We start from the raw sequence: 25390 nt of genomic DNA on the forward strand, positions 1-25390 counted from the left end.
AAGCTGGGAAACCAAATAAAGGGCGATTTCACCAAGGAGCATACAATATTATTATGTAGGTCAAACTGATAAATTCTGACCCCATTAGCTTGCTGCCCAGGACATGTGCTACACCAAAGACCCATTACATTTACAAGTGGAGACTGAACAGTATCATTCCACATGCAAAGGTTTGCTCTATGGATTGCATAGATTACATCTTCTATTCTTTGGAAGTAAATGTGCAGTTTTGCTACATCAGTCTACATCTCTCATCCTCCTCACATTGTAGGAAGCGTGTAACTTAGAATCAGTGAAGTACGAAGGCACATGAATTTAAGTTGACTTTTTGGGACATGTTTTACCCATAAGATATTTCTTAGTGTTTCTTTCTGGTTTGAATAGGATTATATAACATTTTGGAGCAAATATGCAGACAAGCAGACCAAAGCTCGATGCCAATATGGCAAAGATCTCGACAGCGACAGTGTATTTTCCAGGGGAACTAACGTAGGCTGGTATAAAAGTCAACCAAACTGCACAGAAAATCAACATACTGAAGGTGATGAATTTAGCCTCGTTGAAATTATCTGGCAGCTTTCGAGCTAAGAATGCAAGAACAAAGCTCATGCAGGAGAGAAAGCCGATATAACCCAGCACACAGCAAAATGCTGTCACCGAGCCCAAATCACACTCAAAAATAATCTTCTCGTTGTAATATTTGGTCTGCCTCACTGGGAGTGGTGAGGACACAAGGAGCCAGACAACACAGATTACAACCTGGACAACCGTGCAAAGCAGCACGCTGAGGATTTGCTGCAGAGTCCCAAACCATTTCATCATGTTATTGTTGGGGAGAGTGGCTTTAAACGCCATCAGCACAACCAGAGTTTTGGCCAGCACGCACGAGATGCAGAGAACGAAACTGACCCCAAACAGTGTGTGCCTCAGTGTGCAGGACCACACTGATGGCTGGCCGATAAAAGTCAGCGAGCACAGGAAACACAACATCAAGGAAAAGAGGAGGAGGAAACTGAGCTCGGAATTGTTGGCTCGAACGATCGGAGTCTTCCTGTAATACCAGAGGATCCCTGCAACAGACACTGTGCTGGCTGTCCCCAGCAGTGACGTGGTGGCCAGTGTAATTCCCATTGCTTCTTCAAATGAGAGGAACTCAATTTCTTTCGGGATGCAGCCATTTCTTTGTGGATTGGGCCAGTCTTCCAATGCACATGGGATACAGTTCAGTGAATCTAAGATCATTTCAAAAATATTGTTATAAACTGCTTTCAATCCACAACAACATTAATTTACACACATTCAAACATTTCCCTTATTTTTCTTTCTTGGATTCATTTCAGTCCAATAGAACAACTTCTCCTCTAACTTGAAAATGCTAGAAAATCTCAGCAGGTCAGAAAGCATTTATGGAGAGAGAATGGAGCCAATGTTTCGATCTAGATGACCCTTTGTTGTTATTTATTTATTAGTGTCACAAGTAGACTTACATTAACACTGCAATGAAATTACTGTGAAAATCCCCTAGCTGCCACACTCTGGCGCCTGTTCGGGTAGAATTTAACATGGCCAATGCACCTAACAAGCACATCTTTCAGACTGTGGGAGGAAACCGCAGCACCCAGAGGAAACCCACGCAGATGTGGGGAGAATGTGCAGACTCCGCACAGACAGTGTCCCAAGCCAGGAATCAAACCTGAGTCCCTGCTGCTGTGAGGCAGCAGTGCTAACCACTGTGGCACCATGTTTTCAGCTCTGAATTTGCTGTATTTTGCTTTTATCTTAGAACAACTTCAGTCGATTTGAATTAGTTTTAACAAGTGTGTGACAGAAGTACTAGGAAATACACTACTTTTTCTCTGCAAACATTCAATGCCAGCATCAAGTTGGGCCAGGCCAGGAAAAGCACACAACAAAGCTCCTTTTGTCTTGAGCCTCTGCCCATTATGTACACCACCCTATTGCAATGAAGCACCTGTTTGTGGCATCTCTGAGTGATACTGCTATTATGCTGTCAATTTGAACTGAACTAGAGGGAACCGTGAAAGATAGCAGGCAAATGTCCCTCAGGAATTAGGTTGAAAATTTCTCATATACTTACCAAGAGAAAATACTTTTCTCCAAACCCAGACTTGACTCAAAACCTGCCTTGAAATAGCATTTTTCTGAACACTGCATCATATTACTCAAAATAGGGTTGGATTTGTATTTGAAGAATAAGAACATTGAAGGATTTAGTGAAAGGTTTGGAAGAATGGGATTAGAACACTCAGCTTCACTTGGAGCTCCCAAGTTACCGTTCACTATGTGTGAGTTTGGGATAGGACTATAAGTGAGGTAAGGAACTGAATCTAACGCGACACTCAACAGACATCCTATGTATGAACTATGTAGCGGGTGGCAAAGTGGTTAGCACTACTGCCTCACAGCGCCAGGGACCTGGGTTCAATTCCTGGCTTGGGTCACTGTCTGTGCAGAGTCTGCATATTTCTCTGTGTCTGTGTGCGTTTCCTCCGGGAGTTCCGGTTTCCTCCCACACTCCAAAGATGTGCGGGTTAGGTTGATTGGCTATGCTAAATTGTCCCTTAGTATCATGGGATTAGCAGGGTAAATGCCTGGGGTTATGGGGATAGGGCCTGAGTGGAATTGAGGCCAGTGCAGCTGCGATGGGCCAAATGGCCTCCTTCTGGAGTGTACGTATTCTATGACTCATGAGTGCTTACCAGTTGCCTCTTTATTTGCTTTAATATAATGAAGCTGACACAACAAGAGCCAACTTCTAGGTTTCTCCAGCATGGCACTGCTTTTATCCATTTTGTCATCATTAGAATTGAAGTATTGCATAGCACAGAAGGAGAACATTTGGTATATTGTGCCGGTGTTGGCTCTTTGAAAGAGCTACCCAATTTGCCCACCTCCCTGCTGTCTCCCCAAAACCTTGCAAACTTTCCCTTTTCATCAATGTATCTAATTCCATTGTGAACGTTATTATTGAATCTACTTCCACCAGCCATGCAGGCAGGGCATTTCAGATCATAGTGATTCATTGCAAAATAAAAATTCTCCTCATCTCCCCTCTTATCCAATGAATTGAAGCAAATAATTATTTTCAATTCTTAAAGTTAAAGTTTATTTATTAGTCATTAAGTCATGTAAGTAAGGCTTACATTAACACTGCAATGAAGTTACTGTAAAATTCCCCTAGTCGCCAGAGTCCGGCGCCTGTTCGGGTCAATGCCACTAACCAGCACGTCTTTCAGAATGTGGGAGGAAACCAGAGCACCCGGAGGAAACCCACGCAGACACGGGGGGAGAACATGCAAACTCCATACAGACAGTGACCCAAGCTGGAAATTGAACCCAGGTCCCTGGCGCTGTGAAGCAGCAGTGCTAACCACTGTGGCACCGTGCTGTCCAACTGTGCTACCGTGCCACCCATGGCACGGTAACCCTAATCATGGTAACAGACAATCGTAAAATAAATAAATATACATACCTGTTTCATTACTGAATTCACCATCAGCACATGGTAAACAGTCAAAGCAGCAGATCTGTTCTCCAGTTCGAATAGCTTTCCTTGTTCCAGGAAGGCAACTTTTACTGCATAATGACTCTGGGACCTGGCATTTTAAAAAGAAAGGACAAAGTGTGCATATAATTTCATTATGAGGAACTGAGTAAATTGTGAGGGAAGATTTCCTCTGGTTGCATTATGTTACTGACATTGTAAAATGGTAGCCATATTCCCCATGTTTGCTGCGTCTGGCAAAATTACAAAAGACTGCACTATAATTTCACTGGCAGCTGAGATCAGTAGAAATGCTCCCACTGTAGTCTCTACTGTTGGGGTTTCTGCTTTGGGCATTGTGAAATTGCACCCAAAATGTCTTTGTAATTGCACTGGTTGGATTACACTTCAAGTTACTGCTTAAAACGGCAGAATCACAGGTGGAAACTCATCCATGAATCAGTAAAACATAATAGAACGCAATTGTTTCTTTCTTTTCACCTTTCAATTAAAAACTATCGCGAATGCATTTGAAAGTGACAACCTGATACGGCTAATAATAGATTTATCACAGAAAATATGTAAGCACGGTGGCACAGTGGTTAGCACTGCTGCCTCACAGCGCCGTGGATGTGGGCTCGATTCCCAGCTTGGGTCACTGTCTGTGTGGAGTCTGCATGTTCACCCCGTGTCTACGTGGGTTTCCTTTGGGCGCTCTGGTTTCCTCTCACAGTCCAAAAGACGTGCTAGTTAGTTGCATAGGTGATGCTAAATTCTCCCTCAGTGTACCCGAATAGGCACCGGTGTGTGGTGACCAGGGGATTTTCACAGTAACTTCATTGCAGTATTAATGTAAGCTTACTTGTCACTGGTAAATAAACTTTAACTTTTTTTAGATCAGGTGTCCAGTGCTGTGAGTGACCACATTTACAATAACTGATAATGACTTAAAAACTAGACTGAACCATGTCATAGTTTTGTTGTTTTGTTTTAGCAAATTGGTTTCTTCTTTGTTTTGCAAAACCATTCAAAATATGCCTGCTGCTACCTGCAGTGCACCGAAGAAACAATTTGAAGACCGCCCCAAACCTACACAATTTATTGAGGCTCGCAATTTCAACCTGGAAGCATAGTCAGAGTTGTGGGCAGAGCCTTTTCTCAGTCAAATTGGCTCAGGGATCAGAGCAAAAAAGTTGTGGAAAACACTAGCTTAAATAACTCACCACGTTTCTCAATTGTTTGCACTAAAATTTGGCTAATCTCATATGGATTACATTGTTATAGTCAGCCACTGTTCCCAGCACCGAGGAGCCAGAACAGGTTTTCTAGCATTTTTAGTAATTAGAAAAATCATTCAGTGTCATTCATATTTTTTTGCCAAGATTCTTTCTAGATATTATACCTATATTATGATGAGCATCAGAGATGATCAAATTGCTTGCTTTCATATCTCATTGAGTAATTGCCTGACCAAGTTCTCGAGTTAGTTCATGGGAACATCACCACCACCTGCAAGTTCCCCTCCAAGCCACTCACCATCCTGACTTGGAAATATATCTCCGTTCCTTCGCAGTTGCTGGTCGAAATCCTGGAATTCCCTCCCTAATGGCATTGTGGGTCAACCCACAGCACGTGGACTGCAGCGATTCAAGAAGGCAGCTCACCACCACCTTCTCAAGGGCAACTAGGGATGGTCAATAAATGCTGGCCAGCCAGTGACGCCCATGCCCCCCAAATGGATTTTTAAAAAATCAAGATATTTGAAGGTTCTACAAGTTTTACTTGTCGGGACAGTAGAATGAAAATGACTGCTGCCGATGGAAAACATTGGATTCTTAGATCTGATGGAACTCACAAATTTACTCTGTATAGTAGGAATGATAATAACACACATTCAAAATAGACAAACAAGTGCAGTGATTTACCTCAACTTGGCCACCAGTCCAGATGATTGTCTTTTCTTTTACTGCAATATCTTGGTCTGAATCTGTGGCTGAATCAAAATGACCCACATGCACGAATTTGACTGAACCATCTTCATTCTTCTGCCAGTTCACAATGTCATATGTTGCAGCAATGTCTCCATTCTCATCAAAGTAGATCTCTTCTCCCAATTTAGTGGCATATTTTACTTCTTTCAAATAATGTAAGAGCTTAGTGAAAATTTAGAGGTTAGAACATCTGTCAACATCATTGAGTCAAAGAGTCATACAGCGCAGAGAGGGCCCTTCGGCCCATTGAGTCTGCGTCAACAATAATTGCCACTAAAGGTGCACTAATCCCATTTTCCAGCACCTGTCCCATACCCTTGAATGCTATGTTATTTCAAGTGCTCATCCAAATACTTTTTAAAGGTTGGAAGGTTTCCGGCCTCCACTGCCTTTCCAGGCAGTGCATTCCACATTCCCACCACCCTGTGAGTGAAAAACTGTTTTCTCAAATCTCCTCTGAATTTCCTGCCCCTTGCCCTAAAACTATGACCCCTCGTCATTGACCCCTCAACCAAGGGGAACAGCTGCTTCCACTGCACCCTGTCCATACTCCTCATAGTCTTATGCACCTCAATCATGTCTCCCCTCAGTATTCTCTGCTCTAGAGAAAACAATCCAAGCCTATCCAGTCTCTCCTTATAGCTCAAATGCTCCATCCCTGGAAACGGATTAGTGAATCTCCTCTGTACCCCCTCTAGTGCAATTACATCCTTCTAGAACTACCTAACAAAGTCATCACAAACTATCAGTTTTACGTCTCTTTCATGAATTAATGAATTGGGTGGCACGGTGGCACAGTGGTTAGCACTGCTGCCTCACGGTGCCAGGGACCTGGGTTCAATTCCCGGCTTGGGTCACTGCCTGTGTGGAGTTTGCACATTCTCTCCGTGTCTGTGGGTTTCCTTCTGGTGCTCCGGTTTCCTCCCACGGTCCAAAGATGTGCGGGTTAGGTTGATTGGCCATGCTAAATTGACCCTAGGTTTTGGGGGGTTAGCAGGGCAAATACATGGGGTTACAGGGACAGGGTGGGATTGTTGTCAGTGCAAACTCAATGGGCTGACTGGGATTCTATTCTATGATAATTATTTCAAATTTCTGCCATTCCTTAGATTGCATGTTAATTGATATACATTTGCAGAGATAGAGGGGAGGTGACAGAAAATGGATAATAGCAAATCAACAGCCCATCTGACACCTCACACAATGGATGAATTTAATGTGTGTGATGGAGTTCCCATCCATCGGTTGGAGAAATGGTGGGAACCTCGTGTCGCTTCTCTCCGAGCAGCCCAACACAATTACCAGGCAGTTAGGTACTTACCTGGACATCATAGGGCCTCCCACACGATAGAGTCCAAAACAGGGCAGAAATCCTGCCCCAAGAGATGTTGGCCAATCAGTGGCCGGCAGCTCCCCAACGCCAGCAACCTCACCAGGTATTGTGACCCCTGCTGCTGCAACACTCCAGCCTACCTTGAGCATCAATGCTGCATCCCAAGATCAAGGTGAATGTGGGAGGGGTGGGGTCACAGGGAGGGGTCATCAGTGAGTGTGGGGATGAGAGGTGAGAGCAAGTGTGGGGGGATCTTCAGCCTCTTCATGATGCGAAGTCTCTCAATTGGGAACTGAGTACCTGTGAATGACAGACCCACATGGTAGGCTGCTACAAACCTGAGAGGCTGTGTTGGGCCTTTTTCCCCTCATTGCAAATTCCCCCACCTTCCTCTTGTTGAATATTAACTTCCAGACTTCAATTAGCCTCTGGGTAGAAAGGTCACCTTGCACCCTTCCCAGTTTTTAAGGCAAGGATAGATACATTTTTGAACAGTAAAGGAATTAAGAGTTATGGTGAGCGGGTGGGTCAGTGGAGCTGAGTCCACGAAAAGATCAGCCATGATCTTATTGAATAGCGGAGCAGGCTCGAGGGGCCAGATGGTCTACTCCTGCTCCTATGTTCTTATGTTCCCCGCCCTAAGCTTGATCTGAGGAGCCACATGGACTGCAGCAATTATAGAAGGCCACCACTTTCATAGAATCATAGAATCCCTATAATGCAGCAGGAGGCCATTCGGCCCACTCTGCTTGCACCGACTGCTACCTTCTCAACGGACAAGAGCAGCATACACATGGGAAAACCACCACTTGAAGGTTCTCCTCATCATTCTGACTTGAAAATTTTTCATCATTCCTTTACAGTCACTGGGTCAAAATCCTGAAACTCCCTCACTAACAGCACTGTGGGTGTACCTACACCACATGGACTGCAGCAATTGAAGAAGGCCACCACCTTCTCAAAGGAAATAAGGGTTGGGCAATAAATACTGGGCTAGCCAGTGATGCCCTATCCCATGAATGAGATAAATAAATCGAAAATGCTCTAGTAACAGAAAATACCATTCTGCCCATCCTACAAGTCTTGAAAATGCAAACAAATTTGGATTGTGATCCCTCCCTTTACACGGGAATCAAAGGAGAAGTAGTTGAATCCTGAAGTGAGAAGGCACTGGGCACTCCTCCTTGATGGTGGCAAGCTGTCGGCATTCCAGCCCCATGGTACAAATCAGCACATGCCCAGCAAACTCATCCAAGTGAGGTGCTCTAACTCTGGATGGAACAGGACATGATGGCATCAGCAGTTATGATCCCAGTATGACCACCTGACCATTAAGCCTAGATGGTGAAGCAGTGGTAATGCCACTGGACTAGTAATCTGGAGGTCTACGCTAATGCTCTGAGGTCAATCCTACAATGGCAGCCAGCGAGATCTAAATTAAGAAACAAGGAACTGAAAACTAACCTCAGTAATGGTGACCATGGCAACTATCATCAATTGTGGTTCATTCATATATTTAAGGGAAGAAAATATGCCATCTGATTTGGCCTACATGTGACTCCAGACCCACAACAATGTAATTGACTCTGAACTGTCCTCTGAAATTGCCTAACAAATTGTTCAATTTAAGGGAAATTAACAATGGGCAACAAGTCTTAGCCATGCCAGTGATGCCATAATCCCATAAAAGAAAAAAGGAAAATATTTCTTGGTGATTTCCCATCGAATATTTATCTTCTTTGTCTCCCTGTCTCTTTTGAATGTCAGAGTTGACATGGCCCACCAACCTGCAGCACAATTGAGGTCATAGATCTTAAATTGTTTGAAATTCCTGAAGTACTTTACCTGCCAAGGTTGGAAGTTGAAGATGTTGGCACAAGTCTGATTATCAAAGGGTCCCTTACCATTTTCACACGAATATAAATTATGCAGAGAATGAGCGATTGTGTACACTGCTTTGTACACATTATATGAAATTCTCAATTCTGAGACATCGGAATATATATTGTAAGTATTTTTTAGCTCTTCTGATCCAGTGCATTTTTTCTGAGATAATATTGATGTTGGCCATCCTTTCTGTTCAACTTCCATCCCAAAAGAACAATTAAATATTGTTTCCCACAGTTCTTTCACAAAGAGATTATTTGGAGTTTTGAAAGGATGCACTTGAAGAAGGAAACCTCTCAGGCCTGGAATTTCTGCTCTGTGGATTGCGAATCCTATTGTCCCGCTCAAAGAGAGGAAATTTTCCTTGGTGGCAATCAGAGCAGATGTAACCCAGGCCTCACTCGCTATCCATTGCCTACCAGTGATATTTTGCTTTACAACTTCTCTGATTAAAGGGTACACATCTCCCTCAAGAGCAAACATGACAATGACCCTCGCAGTCGATGTCCTGATGGTCTCTGTTATTTGAAGTATCTTTTGCCTGGAGTACACTTTTGGAATGACTTCAGTGAAAGCAATGCAAACACCAAGTTTTCTGACTTCATCGCTGAATGCTTGAATTGCATTGTGACTGTAGTCATCATCTCCTGCGATCGATCCAACCCAGGTCCAGCCGAACCGCTGCACCAGTCGGGCAACACCCAATGCCTGGTACGCGTCGCTTGGCATTGTTCTGAAAAAGGCTGGGAACTCGTTTCTGTTACTGAGGCAGGTACAAGATGAGAAGTAGCTGACCTATGGGGAAGCAAAGCAAAGATTTATAATGTTTCATTAAAAAATGAAGAAATAGGAACAGGGCTAATACCAGGACAAAGAATGAATGCAGATGCAGAAACCACATTATTTTACCCATGGATTAATAGTTGACGCAAATAGTATGAATGCAAAGGGAAACTGGTTCAGAATGCGAGAATATGTTCATAGAGTAAGATGAAGAAAGGTGGAGGTATCTCCTGTTAACAGACATTGGCCTTTTGGGCTGACTGGTCCGTTTCTGTGCTATATATTCTGTGTAATTCTATTTAAGCCAGGCCATATTGTGGCGTCAGTGTACCTTTAAGAGTTCTTTTAAAAAATCATGTTCTCTGTAGCTCACAGGCTCAGCTGATCTCATTGTGGCACCAGATCGTCTACGAGCAGTCCTTTTATTGCTCCTTAAGTGGCTTAAATGGGGGTTGTTTATTTTTACTTTGGGAATTAGTTTTCAGGAGGAAAAATGTTTGCAGGTCAGGTGACTGGAGCTCTTTCATTTTCAGTTCTGAGCTGCAGGTTTTAGTTTTAGAAGGGACATCAAGTTGGAAAGTAGTGTCTCTCTCTCTCTCTCTCCCTGGTTTGGGAAATTCAGCTGGTTACTTGAAAGCTTTCCTGGAATAGAAAATCTGCTGTTGGTGGATTGACCAGAGCATTTCCCTGGTGTTCTGGGAAGCTATTCTGACTTCAAACTGTTCTGGGTGCATAAAGGCTGAGAGGTCAGGGTTTCAATTCTCCAACCAAAGGACTCCGTTCCAGTATCATGTGAGCATTAGTCTTTGCTGTTTCAAATCTGTGGAAAGGGTTTGTTTAAGAGATTGATTTGATTGGGACTGCTCCTATATTCATTATGGGGTATACGACAGCAAGATTGTTTGTTTCTTGTTTGTAATCGATAAAAGCTATTGCTAATTTTCTTTCCATACACGTTAACTATATTTTAAAATAAACTTTGTTTGAGAAAAGCTCCCTAGTGGGTCATTTGAATCATACCTGAAGTGAACCATATCATGCTTATCCTAGCCAAATTCAAGATGCAAAACTTATGATCCAGGTGGGCTCCATAAATTACTTTGGAGTTTCTGACTTGAACCATAACAATATTAACTTGGGAAAGGGGATATATTGGGATGTCTAAACTTTCTCACCTTGTTAACCATTCAGCACTGTCTATACCCACATCCATGACCAGGTCAGGAAGTCAGGTTTGTCTTGTCCTTTAGAACTGCTCAGATCAGTTGGATTTAATTATGCAATGTGTGATCTTATTCCCTTCTTTTGCATATGAGAAAAGAGAAAAGTGGAAATTGCAAAAGCATACCCTTTACAATTCTCACAACACTTACACTGATAAACACCCTGACTGCAACATACACAATTAAGGATATTTGTGAAATTCTGGTCAGCCTCACAGGTCTACTCAACGGCAGGGAAATTGACCAAGATCACTGTTTCGTGCATCCTACCTGGTTAAAGGTGATATCCCACAACTCCATCTTCAAGATTAAATAGTCTGATAACACAAAATGTCAAAGCTTTCACATAAGCAGTGGTCAATTCAAAACAGAGGGAGGAATATTGTTGGACAGGAAAAGAGCATTGTATTTCAGTCCTCCGTCATTTTGGCAGTTAGATGATGCAACAATAATGACGTTGTTTACCAATCATAGCAATCATTTTCTACAACACTGCCAGACATAGAGTCACAGAGTCATAGAGGTTTACAGCATGGAAACAAGCCCTTCAGCCCAACTTGTCCATGCCGCCCAGTTATTACCATTAAGCTAGTCCCAATTGCCTGCATTTGGCCCATATCCCTGTATATCCATCTTACCCAAGTAACTATCTAAATGCTTTTTAAAAGACAAAATTGTACCCGCCTCTACAACTGCCTCTGGCAGCTCATTCCAGGCACTCACCACCTTCTGCGTGAAAAAATTGTCCCTCTTGACCCTTTTGTATCTCTCCCCTCTCACATTAAACCTATGCCCTCTAGTTTTAGACTCCTCTACCTTTGGGAAATGATGTTGACTACCTAGCTGATCTATGCCCCTCATTATTTTATAGACCTCTATAAAATCACCCCAAAGCCTCCTATGCTCCGGCCTCTCCTTATAAATCAAGCCATCAAGTCCCGGTAGCATCCTAGTAAATCTTTTCTGCACTCTTTCTAGTTTAATAATATCCTTTCTATAATATGGTGACCAGAACTGTACACAGTATTCCAAGTGTGGCCTTACCAATGTCTTGTACAACTTCAACAAGACATCCCAACTCCTGTATTCAATGTTCTGACCAATGAAACCAAGCATGCCGAATGCCTTCTTCACCACTCTGTCCGCCTGTGACTCCAATTTCAAGGAGCTATGAACATGGACCCCCGGAGGTCTTTGTTCTATAACTCTCCCCAGTGCCCTACCACTTACTGAATAAGTCCTGCCCCAATTTGATCTACCAAAATGCATTACCTCACATTTATCTAAATTAAACATTAGATAAGGAAAACCCCAATGGTGGACAGCCATGGGAACTAAAGGTCCAATGTAACTTGTCTACTACAGCATGCTATGCTTACCACAGTTGGGTCAGAACTGGTCATAACAGTCAGATTGCTACTCCCATTTCGTTACACTGAAATGCAGCCACACCTTTCACACCTGATCTTCCGACTCAGGCCGGTTGAGAAAGATGTAGTGTGGTGGGTTCCCAAGGCCTTCTGTTGGACACCGAGTTAGGGTAAGGAAAACACCTGCCCTGTTTTATAGCGTAAAGAATTCACCAAAGACCCTGAGACAGCACCTTCTAAACCCACGACCACTTCCATCTAGAAGGACAAGGGCAGCAGATACATCGGAGCACCGCCACCTGCAAGTTCCCCTCCAAGCCACTCACTACCCTGAATAAAAGCAAATTATTGCGGATGCTGGAATCTGAAATCAAAAGAGAAAATGCTGGAAAATCTCAGCAGGTCTGGCAGCATCTGTAAGGAGAGAAAAGAGCTGACGTTTCAAGTCCAGACGACGCTTTGTCAAAGCTCACTACCCTGACTCACTACCTTGACTTGGAAATATATCGCTGTTCCTTTGTCATCGCTGGGTCAAAATCCTGGAATTCCCTCCCTAACGGCATTGTGGGTCAACCCACAGAACAAGGACCGCAGCGATTCAAGAAGGCAGCTCACCACCACCTTTATAAGGGCAACTAGGGATGGGCAATAAATGCTAGCCAGCCAGCAACACCCATTCCTGTGAATGAATAAAAAAAAGAAGGTAAGGTTCAGAATTTAAGAAGCCAGGGAGAAGGTAAGTGTGTAGCATGATGGTGGGGGTGTGGGATGGGGGCGTGGAGGGAGGGAGGGGGGGCGGGGCAGGGGGAGGGATTGGAGATTATTGAAGGAGGTCAGTTTTGGGAGTTGGTGGTCAGTTGTGGAGGGTTGGTTGGTCAGTGGGGGTTTGGGCAATGTTAATGTGGGTGTTGATGTCAGTCGGAGATTGCTTGGGTGCTCAGTGAGTGGAGGTATTCAGTGGGGATAGTAGGGTGGACAGTGAGGGCGGCTGATTGATCAGGGGGGAGGGTAGTTGCTGTGTATTGGGGAGGGTAGTCAGGATGGGTGGCAGGGTAATTCAGGTGTAGGGGTGGTAGCTGGGAGGAGTTGAGAGAGTCGTCAGGAGAGTGGTCTGGGGATGGGGAGGGTAGGTGAGGAGTTGGGCATAATTGAGAGGATGGTCAAGTGGTCCGGTGTGGGTTTGGGAGGATATTTGTTGGGGTGTGCAGGCTAGTAAAGGATGTTGAGGGTTTTGGGGGGGGGTGGGGGGGGGAGGGGTGGGGTGGAGGTAGTCAGGAATTGGGGAGGGTAGTTGGGGGTGGCGTGTAGTCTGGGAACAGAGAGGGGAGATGGGTATGGTGGGTGTGCAGTCATGAGGTTGGGAAGGGTTTGGGTGGGGGGTGAGGTTTGGGGGTGGTATGAGTCAGTGGGACAGGGAGGGTAGTTGGTGTTCCCCTGGCTGGTCAGCAGGGTAGTTGGGGGTTGGGGAGTCGTGGGTGGTGGGTTGGGGGGAATAATTATAGTTACCCAAGAGTTGGAAGTGGTTTTAATCCTTCAAAGTTTTTCTGGGAGACTACCCTTGTAAGGCAGTCAGAACCATCGGGAGACTGCCTTTTAAATTGCATTGTTGGATCGTTCCTATTACAGGGCAATTTCTCATCTGAAGTTTGAACTTCTCATGCAATTGTTGTGCAATCCTTTCATGGAGAATTCCAGATTGGGAGGGGGGGAGCGGTGTGGGGATGGGGGTAGGGGTGTGGGGATGGGGGCGAGGCAGGAGGTGGGGGACAGGAATTGTTGAGTAGTGCTCCCAGTCCATCTTTGGGGTAATCCCACAAGTACAATGCCACAGAGACCGGAGGTTATGGAACAAATCGTAAATTACTTTATGCATGTATCCCAAGTAATATTTTCTGGAGGAGTCAATGCAAACTGCCTCCATCATCACCCACATGAGTCTGTTCCATAGGCTGACCCTCCTCTCAATGAGATTCAGTGAGGGTTTTTAGCTGAACCCCTCTCCACCTCTGCAAGGGCAGACCATTTGTCCCTTGTTTCTACTGTAGAGGACAAGGTGAAAGAGTTTGACTTGGTGAATGTCATCAACTGCCTTTTGAATGCTGAAACAACAATTATATCATTTTGCAATCTTTTTTCCATTGAGAACTTGGATAATTTGCATAAATACACAGCACCTGTCAATGGTGAGCCTCAGTAAATGGCCTCTGACACAAGTGACTGCCCACATTCTCTATCCTCAGGCACCGATAGGCCTCTGTCACAGTGCTAACATCTGGTGCTGAGATGTGAACCCGGCTAACATCGGAAATTAATAAAGTAACTCAACAGCAAATTATTTCATTTTCTGAATGAGCTATTAAAGCTTGACCTTGTCTCGCTGGTCAATAGGATGTAAAATCTTAAATTTGCACAAGGTATGACTCCAACTGGTGGAGGGATTTCCCACTGATTCCTATTGACTTTAGTTCTGGTAGGGCTCCTTGATCAAACGATTGTTGTCATCACCCTCACCTGACCTCTTGTGACCAGCTCTTTTGTCCAAGTTTAGACCAAGGCTGCAATGAGGTCAGGAGCTGAGTGGCTCAGGTGGAACCCAAATTGAACATCAATGAGCAGCTTACTCCTGAGTAAGAGCTGCTTGATTGAATTGTTAATGAGACCTTCCAACACTTTGCTGATGATTGAGATTGACTTCTGGGGTGGTAATTGGCCAGATTAGACCTATCCTACTTTTAGTTGACAGGGCATGCCTGCTAAATTTTCCATATTGTCAGGTAGATTCTAATGTTGTAATTGTACTGGAATAGCTTTACCAGGACCACAGCTAGCTCTGGATCACAAGTCTTCAAAACTGTTGCAGGAATGTTATTAAGGCCAAAGACTTTGTGGGATCCATTTAGCAAAGTTCTCCTCTTCTGTTTAAAAAAACCCCAGAAAGCAGAGTATCTCCGAAATAGTGAGAGATTGGGATGTGTTGATGTTCAAAGGGACTTGGGTGTCCTTATTCATGACTCTCTACAAGCTAGCATCCAGTGCTGTGAGCAATTAAGAAGGTAGGTTGGCCTTCATCACAAAGGATTTGAGTACAGGAGTAAAGATGTCTTGCTGCACTTGTATAGCGAGTGTCTTGGTGAGACCATACCTGGAGTATTGTGTACAGTTTTTGGTCTCCTTATGTAAAGAAGGATATACTTGCCATAGAGGGACTGCAACAGAAGTACACCAGACTGATCTTTGGGATAACAGGGTTGTTTTAGGAAGAAAGATTGAGGAAATTATGTCAGCATTCTCTGAAGTTTCAAAGAATGAAAGGAAATCTCAATGGAACTAACATAATTCTTACAAGGGTGTGGTAAGGCAGATGTAAATGCAAGGTTTCCCTGCACTGGTGAGTTTAGAACCAGAGCTCCCAGTCTCAGAATAAGGGGTAGGCCATTTAAGACTGAGATGAGGAGGAATCTCTTCACTCAGAGAGCAGTGAATATTTGGAATTTACTACCCCAGAGGGCTGCAGAAGCTTAATTATTGAGCATGTTCAAGACAGAAATTGACTGATATCTGAAAATGAATGACATCATATGGAAATGGTGCAGGACAGTGGCATTGAGGTGGATGATCAGCCATGTTGGAGCAGACACGATGGGCCAAATGGCTTACTCCGATTCTTAGCCAGTGCCTTCAGCCATTTCTCAATATCACTTGGAATGAATCAGTCGGAGGAAGTCGAGATGGATCATCCATTTGGCACTTGTTGCAAATACTTCAGCCTTGTCTTTTGACTGATGTGCTGGACTCCCCTATCATTGAGGATGATGTTATTTGTGCAGCCTCCTACTCCAGTTGGTTGCTTAGTTTTCCACTGCAATTCACGACTGAATGTGGCAGGACAGCAGAGATTAGATCTAATCTGCTGGTTGCAGAGTTGCTTAGGTTGTGTCCACTATTTGACATGTAGTCATGTGCTGCAGGTTCACCAGGTTAACACCTCATTTTTAGATATGCCTGCTGCTGCTCCTGCACCTCTGCAGTCTTCATGGAACCAGGGTTTATCCCCTGGTTTGATGATAATGGTAGAGTGAAGGTTCTGATGAGCCATGAGCTTATAGATTGTGGTTGAATACAATTCTGCTGTTTCTGATGGCTCATAGCACCTCATGGATGCCCAATGTGAATTGATGGAACTGGTTGGGTAGTGTCCTAGGTCCAACAAACTTTAGCTGTTTCATCAATGATCTTCTCTCCATCATGTGGTCAGAAGTGGGATGTTCACTGATGATTGCACAATAATCAGCACCATTTGAAATTCCTCAGATACTGAAACTGTCCATGCCAATATGCAGCAAAACCTGGGTAACATTCAGGCTTGGGTTGATAGGTGACAAGTAACATGTACGCCACACAAGCACCAGGCATTGACCATTTCCAACAAGACAGAATTGAATCATCTCCACTTGAACTTCAGTGGCATTGCCATCACTGAGTCCCCCACTGCCAATATTCTGGAGTTACCACTGACCAGACACTGAACTTACTCAGCCATATAAATTCTGTGACTTGAAGACCAAGTCAGAGGCTGGGAATCCTGCAGAGAATAACTCACCTCCTGACACCCCAAAGTCTGTCCACCATCAACAAAACATAAGTCAGGAGTGTGACGGAATACTCTCTACTTCACTGGATAGGTGTAGCTCCAACAACATTCAAGAAGATCAACACCATTCACAATAAAGCAGCTCACTTGATTGTCACCCTCTTAACCAAACATTCACTCCCTCCACCACCGATCTACAAGATGCACTGCAGTAACTCCTCAAGGCTCCTGTGGTAGCACCTCCTCAACCACCTTGAAAACCGTCACCTGCAAGTTCCCCTCCAAACCACGCACCATGCTGCCTTGGAACTATATCACTGTTCATTTACTGTCACTGGGTCAGAATCCTGGAACTTCCTCCCTAATAGCACTGTGGGTCTACGTAGCTGTATAGACTGTAGTGGTTCAAGAAGGTGGCTCACCACCACCTTGTCAAGTGGAGTTAGTGATAGGCAATAAATGCTGGCTAGTGCCACCCACATCCCCTGAAAGAATAAATTTAAAAACGCAACATTTGAGGAAGAATAGGGTGCACACCTAAAATCTTGAACAGCATTCCTTCTTTACACAATAACTTAATTACAGTGTTAATGTAAGCCTGCTTGTGACAACAATAAATCAACTTTAAAACTTTAACAGACCAGCAAAAACAAATTAATTTCTCATTCAAGAAATAATCCTGTTTTTGGGATCTTGCCGTGAGCCAAATTGTCTGCAAATTTGTCAACAACGACTACACGTCAAGAATAATTTTTCAAATGTGAAGTGCTTTGGGTGTCCTAAAGACATGAAAGCAAGTTCTTTTGTTCTTTCTTTCATGAACTGTGATCTGAAGTTGATGTTGATAACCCATGATCTCACCATTGGAATATTGAAGGATGTCATGGTTCTTGCCACGACCAAAGATTGTGTTGACCCTGAGTCACCAACAATCGCAGGGATGGAGGAAGTTCCCTCACAGCTGTAATTGGAGATATCTTCATACGGTCCACTGGCTAATGTTAATGCTGCCCTTAGTGAATGAGTCGGTGTGGTACAGGTGTCGTAAATATTATAACCTAATGTTATATTTGGCAGCAGCATCGGGTCTTTGTTTATTTCTTGCAATGTAAAGATCATCGTCTGCAGCCAACGAAAAGACCTGGAATTGAAACTGAGAAATATATGTTCATTGGTTAGTTGCTGTTTACAAATTCAAAGCTTTGAAAATTTTACATATCAGATAAATAAAATTCATATATAAATAAAACACCATCATCAATTTAACTGGAAAATAAATGATTTGCTTGCAGCCTGCTGGACAATGAACAATATCAGTACCTACTAAAATAATCAAAACTATAACTGCCAAAAAGCATTCTTTCTGATTGTATCACCAGATATGGCTCCTGCTGTGCCCAAGACTGCAAGAAACTACGAAAGGTCGTGAATGTAGCCCAATCCATCACGCAGACCATCCAGCCTCCCATCCATTGACTCTGTCTACACTTCCCACTGCCTTGGCAAAGCAGCCGGCATAATTAAGGACCCCACGCACTCCGGACCTTCTCTCTGCCACTTTCTTCTGTTGGGAAAAAAATTCTGAGGTCACGTGCCGACCGACTCAAGAACAGCTTCTTTCCTGCTGCCATCAGACTTTTGAATGGATCTACCTCGCATTAAGTTGATCTTTCTCTACACCCTAGCTATGGCTGTAACACTACATTCTGCACCCTCTCCTTTTCTTCCCTATGTATGGTGTGCTTTGTCTGTATAGCGCGCAAGGAACAATACTTTTCACTTTATACTAATACATGTGACAATAATAAATCAAATCAAATTAATTATATTGATAATGTTATCATGGTTTAGTTAATGAGGCTCTGATCTCTGATTCAGAAGATTATGGGATGGGTTTTATGGGGCATTATTGTGTGCATCCCTCTGACTAAAAAGTTGAGGATGGTTGCCGTGATCCCAAAGCCTGTTCCAGAGCAATTTAATGTCAGAAGCATTAGAGAGATGACAACCAATTGGGAGACTGGCAACTCTGTAGTGCCAACAATGCCAACCAAGAGTGGTGACCATTGTTGGGACTACCGGCAGTCCTCCCATGCTGAGGAGACCAGATAACTCGGGATTGAGTGTCTTGGCAAGGGCAGCAGGGGGCAGGGAGCAGGGGTTGGGTTCAAAAGGCAGGAAGGAGAGTTAAGGGTGGTGATCTAAGAAGGGGATGCCTGCAATGGGCCTAAGGGACTGCCAAAGGCAGCTGCCACCCTTGTCCAAGAGAGCAGACCACGCAGCTAAAGCCGTTGAGCTTCTCGTATAGAGTGGTCTCACACTGCCATAGCTAAAATAGTAGAGGGATGGATGAAGCCCATAATTGGCCATTGATTTGCTACTTAAGGTCATAACTAGGCCCACTGGTGAGCTGGCTGTCTGGCGCCTCTTTCCCACCCCTCCTGTTTCCCCAGCCCCCTGCAAAATTTCAGGCAAGTCAGGGTTGGCAGGTGGGCATCAGGATTAACTTCAAACCAGCACTATGTTTGCTCCATTTCCATTTCCTTTGCCTTGCACCATCATCATCATCATCATCATCACCAGCACACCTTTGTCCCATAATCATTCCTGCCTTCCATCCTAACACATTCCTCCCCTATTGTCCTTTTCCTGTCCCCATTCTCACTCTGAACTTGATGAAAAGCTGTTCATCGCTAACAGCTTCCAGTACAAATGAAAGGTCATTGCCCTGAAAAGTGAACTGTTTCTCTCTCCACAGTCTGTCCTGCCATGTATTTTCCGCTATTTCTGTTGTTATTTCCCTGAATGTGAGTCTTGGCACCTGGAAATTAGAGCATATATTGGCATCAAAGTAAAAATGAAACTGTTCCACCTCAACCTGGTGGCATGGTGGCACAGTGGTTAGTGCTGCTACCTCACAGCACCAGCGACCTGGATTCAATTCCTGGCTTGGGTCACTGTCTGTGTGGAATCTGCACATCCTCTCCATGCCTGCATGGGTTTCCTCCGGGTGCTCCGGTTAGCTCCCACAGTCCAAAGATGTGCGGGTTAGGTAGGTTGGCCATGCTAAATTGCCCCTTAGTGTCAGGGGGACAAGCTAGGGTAAATGCTTGGGGTTATGGGGATAGGGCCTGGGTGGGATTGTGGTCGGTGCACACTCGATGGGCCGAATGGCCTCCTTCAGCACTGTGGGATTCTAAAATTCTATAACACACTCCTGGCAGTACATCTTGTTTGTAAGCACTGAGTAAATGGCAAATCCATGCTGATAAAGTAATTCGCCACTACTTTAACTTACAGTAATAAGAACATAAGAACATAAGAAATAGGAGCAGGAGTAGGCCATCTAGCCCCTCGAGCCTGCCCCGCCATTCAATAAGATCATGGCTGATCTGACGTGGATCAGTACCACTTACCCGCCTGATCCCCATAACCCTTAATTCCCTTACCGATCAGGAATCCATCCATCCGCGCTTTAAACATATTCAGCGAGGTAGCCTCCACCACCTCAGTGGGCAGAGAATTCCAGAGATTCACCACCCTCTGGGAGAAGAAGTTCCTCCTCAACTCTGTCTTAAACCGACCCCCCTTTATTTTGAGGCTGTGTCCTCTAGTTTTAACTTCCTTACTAAGTGGAAAGAATCTCTCCGCCTCCACCCTATCCAGTCCCCGCATTATCTTATAAGTCTCCATAAGATCCCCCCTCATCCTTCTAAACTCCAACGAGTACAAACCCAATCTCCTCAGCCTCTCCTCATAATCCAAACCCCTCATCTCCGGTATCAACCTGGTGAACCTTCTCTGCACTCCCTCCAATGCCAATATATCCTTCCTCATATAAGGGGACCAATACTGCACACAGTATTCCAGCTGCGGCCTCACCAATGCCCTGTACAGGCGCATCAAGACATCCCTGCTTTTATATTCTATCCCCCTCGCAATATAGGCCAGCATCCCATTTGCCTTCTTGATCACCTGTTGTACCTGCAGACTGGGCTTTTGCGTCTCATGCACAAGGACCCCCAGGTCCCTTTGCACGGTAGCATGTTTTAATTTGTTTCCATTGAGATAGTAATCCCATTTGTTATTATTTCCTCCAAAGTGTATAACCTCGCATTTCTCAACGTTATACTCCATTTGCCATATCCTCGCCCACTCACTCAGCCTGTCCAAATCTCTCTGCAGATCTTCTCCGTCCTCCACACGATTCACTTTTCCACTTATCTTTGTGTCGTCTGCAAACTTCGTTACCCTACACTCCGTCCCCTCCTCCAGATCATCTATATAAATGGTAAACAGTTGCGGCCCGAGTACCGATCCCTGCGGCACGCCACTAGTTACCTTCCTCCAACCGGAAAAACATCCATTTATTCCAACTCTTTGCTTCCTGTCGGATAGCCAGTCCCCAGTCCACTTTAACACACTACCCCCAACTCCGTGTGCCCTAATCTTCTTCAGCAGCCTTTTATGGGGCACCTTATCAAACGCCTTTTGGAAATCCAAAAATACCGCATCCACCGGTTCTCCTCCATCAACCGCCCTAGTCACATCTTCATAAAAATCCAACATGTTCGTCAAGCACGACTTTCCCCTCATGAATCCATGCTGCGTCTGATTGATCGAACCATTTCTATCCAGATGCCCTGCTATCTCCTCTTTAATAATGGATTCCAGCATTTTCCCTACTACAGACGTTAAGCTGACTGGCCTATAGTTACCCGCCTTTTGTCTCCTTCCTTTTTTAAACAGCGGCGTAACATTAGCCGTTTTCCAATCAACCGGCACTACCCCAGAATGCAACGAGTTTTGATAAATAATCACTAACGCATCCACTATTACCTCTGACATTTCTTTCAATACCCTGGGATGCATTCCATCCGGACCCGGGGACTTGTCCACCTTCAGTCCCATTAGTCTACCCAGCACTGCCTCTCTGGTAACATTAATCGTATTAAGTATTTCTCCTGCTGCCAACCCTCTATCGTTAATATTTGGCATACTATTTGTGTCCTCCACCGTGAAGACCGACACAAAAAACTTATTTAAAGACTCAGCCATATCCTCATTTCCCACTATTAACTCCCCCCTCTCGTCCTCCAAGGGTCCAACATTCACTCTAGCCACTCTATTCCTTTTTATATATTTATAAAAACTTTTACTATCATTTTTTATATTAATTGCTAGCCTAGCTTCATAGTCTATCCTTCCTTTCTTTATCGCTTTCTTAGTCTCTCTTTGTTGTTTCTTAAATTTTTCCCAATCACTTGTTTCTCCAAGTGCAATATAATCTGTCATCTGAATTTATTTCCCAGTAGATTGCTTTGTATAATTTAGGATAGCTTTATATTCAGCACTACTTGGCACTAATTTGTTAATGTCTCCTAGGAGACAACAAAATGAACAAAATCCTGAGGCAGTAAGTGATACGAAGCTTTCTATCCCAATAAACCTGATCTTCGTTCATAGGCGTCATAAAGAAGGAGAATGTTTTATTTAATTTAAATTAAATCTAAATTACAGCATAATAGTAAAGATAGATATGCAATATTTAATTCAAAAATGTAGTGGAATAATGTCCCTTTACCTGTGGCCAGAAAATTGGCTTTGACTTTTCAACCTTGGTTGATGTTGCTTACATGATCTGAACATTCTGTGACATGAAAATTATGCGAAACAATTTATGGGGTGTGAAATCCGACTTATGCAAAGACACAAAATGGGTGCAACAGCATCCAATCACCTGCTATAAAAGTAACAGCTTTATAGTGTCATCACTGTTGTAAAGTAAGGCAAAGATTGGAGGAATTGGATGGAAAAATGGCTCTTTAAATGTTAATTTACTAAGTTCCAGATACATTCATTTTCCCCTAGAAATTGAGAACACTTTGTAGTCAGCCCATTTCTCAAAAGAATGCAAAAATATTGACATGAGGTGACCATTTGCTAAGTCTGCCAACTATGTGCTACAGGACAATCCGTTGAGCATTTTTCACAAGTGCATAATATGGACAATGAAACTACACTTAAAAGAATGAAGGAATTTTTTCTTTTCCTGGTATTCAACATTATTAATAAGAAGTTTCACAACACCAGGTTAAAGTCCAACAGGTTTATTTGGAATCATGAGCTTTCGGAGCGCTGCTCCTTTATCAGGTGAGAAGGAGCAACTGATTAAGGAGCAGCGCCCCGAAAGCTCATGATTCCAAATAAACCTGTTGGACTTTAACCTGGTGTTGTGAGACTTCTTACTGTGCCCACCCCAGTCCAACGCCGGCATCTCCAAATCATGGCTACCTTCAACATTTTTGTAATGATAATGCTGATGCCCTGAGATTCCTATGATTATTTGGGCGGCGCAGTGCCACAATGATTGGCACTGTTGCCTCGCAGTGCAGGGACCCGGATTTGATTTGCGACTTGGGTGACTGGCTGTGCAGAGTCTGCACATTCCCGTCGTGTCTGCGTGGGTTTCCTCTGGGTGCTCCAGTTTTCCCCCACAGTCCGAAAGGTGTGCTGGTTTGCTGCATTAGCCATGCTAAATTCTCCCTCAGTATACCTGAGTGTGTGGTGACTAGGACATTTTCACAGTAACTTCATTGCAGTGTTAATGTAAGTCTACTTGTGACACTAAACATAAACTATGTTGATCAAGTTGATGCATACTAATATATTGTTGGTTATTTCATTACTATGGTTCCTTAATAAGCATTTGAATCATATTATTATTGAGTGATAGAAATTTTGCACATTGGTGTCTGTAGCTTTTTCACCTCCTCAGGAAAACTACCAATCCTCATCATATTCGCATGCTCTTTCAACTTAATATTTACTTACTTGCTGTAGTAATCGGTTCCAAATTTAACAACCACATCTGGTAAAATTTCATATCCTAACATCTGTGCAAAAATAAAAACTTTCTATTGTTATTAAATGTTTACTGACAATTCGTAAAAATTAAGTCTTAGCCTGTGGTTTAGATAATTGCGATAATGTTAATGATTTTAATCATATGTGAAAATAATCACTATAATCATTTGAAGTGTGTTCCAGTCTAAGTAAGTACAGAACATCCTTGCATTCTGACTTACCCTTCACAGACTGGTGGTGCTGGTTCTGTGCGGAAAGACCGGTTAGGTTGAATTGTTCGAAAATGAATAGGAAACAAGCCAGTCAGGACAACATCACCCTCCATAGAAACTCCAGAAAGATCAAATTTCCCTTGATGACTGCACATTGTTTCAAATGTTCCAGCAGTAACAGACTTCAGCAGAAACAAACTCAAACACAACGGGAAGCACATTCCCATATTTCTCATTCAGCAATTGTGCCTCTTGTTCCTTTCCATCCCTATTTATATGCTCTCAGCAGATTAACTATTGTCAAGTGAATAGATGGATGATTGAATGTTACGAGCAAACCAATCTGTGTACCTCAACACTGCCCAAACCACGAAAGCCTTCTTTCCCACCTGAGAATAGATGTTAGCTGAAGAATGCACATTGATATAATTTATATCTCCGTGGACAAATGCAATGGAAACTTGTCTTTGCTTCTGAATGCCCACATCTTCTAAAATCAGAGATAGAAAACCCTGCCCTCCTTTCAGAAGGCTCAGTTGGTTTACACAATATGCAGTTTAATCATGAAAAGAGAACCCAGATTGGATCTGTACTGAATTTGTAATCCTAGCCAAGGCGGTGGTTAGCCAGGAAGATGCAGATTTTCATTATTATACATTATTCCCTTAAAAGCATCTCAAAGCATTTCAGGCAAAATGAATTGACTTTGCCCATCATAATGACTGTTGCAATCTAGGCAAATATTGCACAAGTGAGTTTCCTTGACAGCCCACTGGAACCTCAAAAGGTTAATTTTGAATCTTATTCAATGAGGGATCTACACAAATGGAGTGGTCAAGAAGTGATCTCAGAATGTTCAAAATGTTAACAGATTTCTATCCACCTGCAGCTTGGCATATCTAGGGGCTGTAAGAATGTTGCCTTGTTAAGTCTATGGTCTATATGTTTCCAAATGTGTTGCCCTAATTGTAAAAGAATAGCAATATTTTTTCTTGAGTTGCATACCTGAAGGGCTTGTCTCAGTCTCACAACAAACTCCCATTTGCAATATTGTGATCAATTTTGGGCCCTGTATCTAAGGAAGGATGTGCTGGCCTCGGAAAGGGTCCAGAGGAGGTTCACAAGAATGATCCCTGGAATGAAGAGCTTGTCCTCTGACGAATGGTTGAGGACTCTGGGTCTGTACTCGTTGGAGTTTAGAAGGATAAAGGGGGATCTGACTGAAACTTACAGAATACTGCGAGGCCTGGATAGAGTGGACGTGGAGAGGATGTTTCCACTAGTAGGAAAATCTAGAACCAGAGGACACAACCTCAGGCTAAAGGGACGATCCTTTAAAACAAAGAGTGGAATTTCTTCAGCCAGAGAGTGATGAATCTGTGGAACTATTTGCTGCAGAAGGTTGTGGAGGCCAGGTCATTGAGTGTCTTTAAGACAGAGATAGGTTCTTGATTAATAAGGGATCAAAGTTTATGGGGAAAAGGCAGTGGGATGGGGATGAGAAAAATATCAACCATGATTGAATGGCGGGGCAGACTCGATGGGTCAAGTAGCCTCGTTCTGCTCCTATGTCTTATGGTCTTATGGTTTAATGGAAAAAAAGGAAGACAAAAGCAGCAACAACTCCA

General features: G+C 43.6%; 1 protein-coding gene across 1 annotated transcript; it reads right to left on the reverse strand.

Moving 5' to 3' along the window:
- Positions 1-315: 315 nt before the first annotated feature.
- On the reverse strand, positions 316-23917 carry LOC144485839 (extracellular calcium-sensing receptor-like). The gene is made up of 6 exons (XM_078203915.1): positions 23772-23917; positions 17545-17836; positions 8675-9511; positions 5431-5658; positions 3494-3617; positions 316-1232 (listed from the first exon to the last, which is right to left on the reverse strand). Exons 1-6 carry the CDS (start codon positions 23915-23917, stop codon positions 316-318), a joined length of 2544 nt encoding a protein of 847 aa, XP_078060041.1.
- Positions 23918-25390: the final 1473 nt, after the last annotated feature.

This window comes from Mustelus asterias, chromosome 3 (genome assembly GCF_964213995.1).
Source record: "Mustelus asterias chromosome 3, sMusAst1.hap1.1, whole genome shotgun sequence".
NCBI classification, from domain to species: Eukaryota; Metazoa; Chordata; class Chondrichthyes; order Carcharhiniformes; family Triakidae; genus Mustelus; species Mustelus asterias.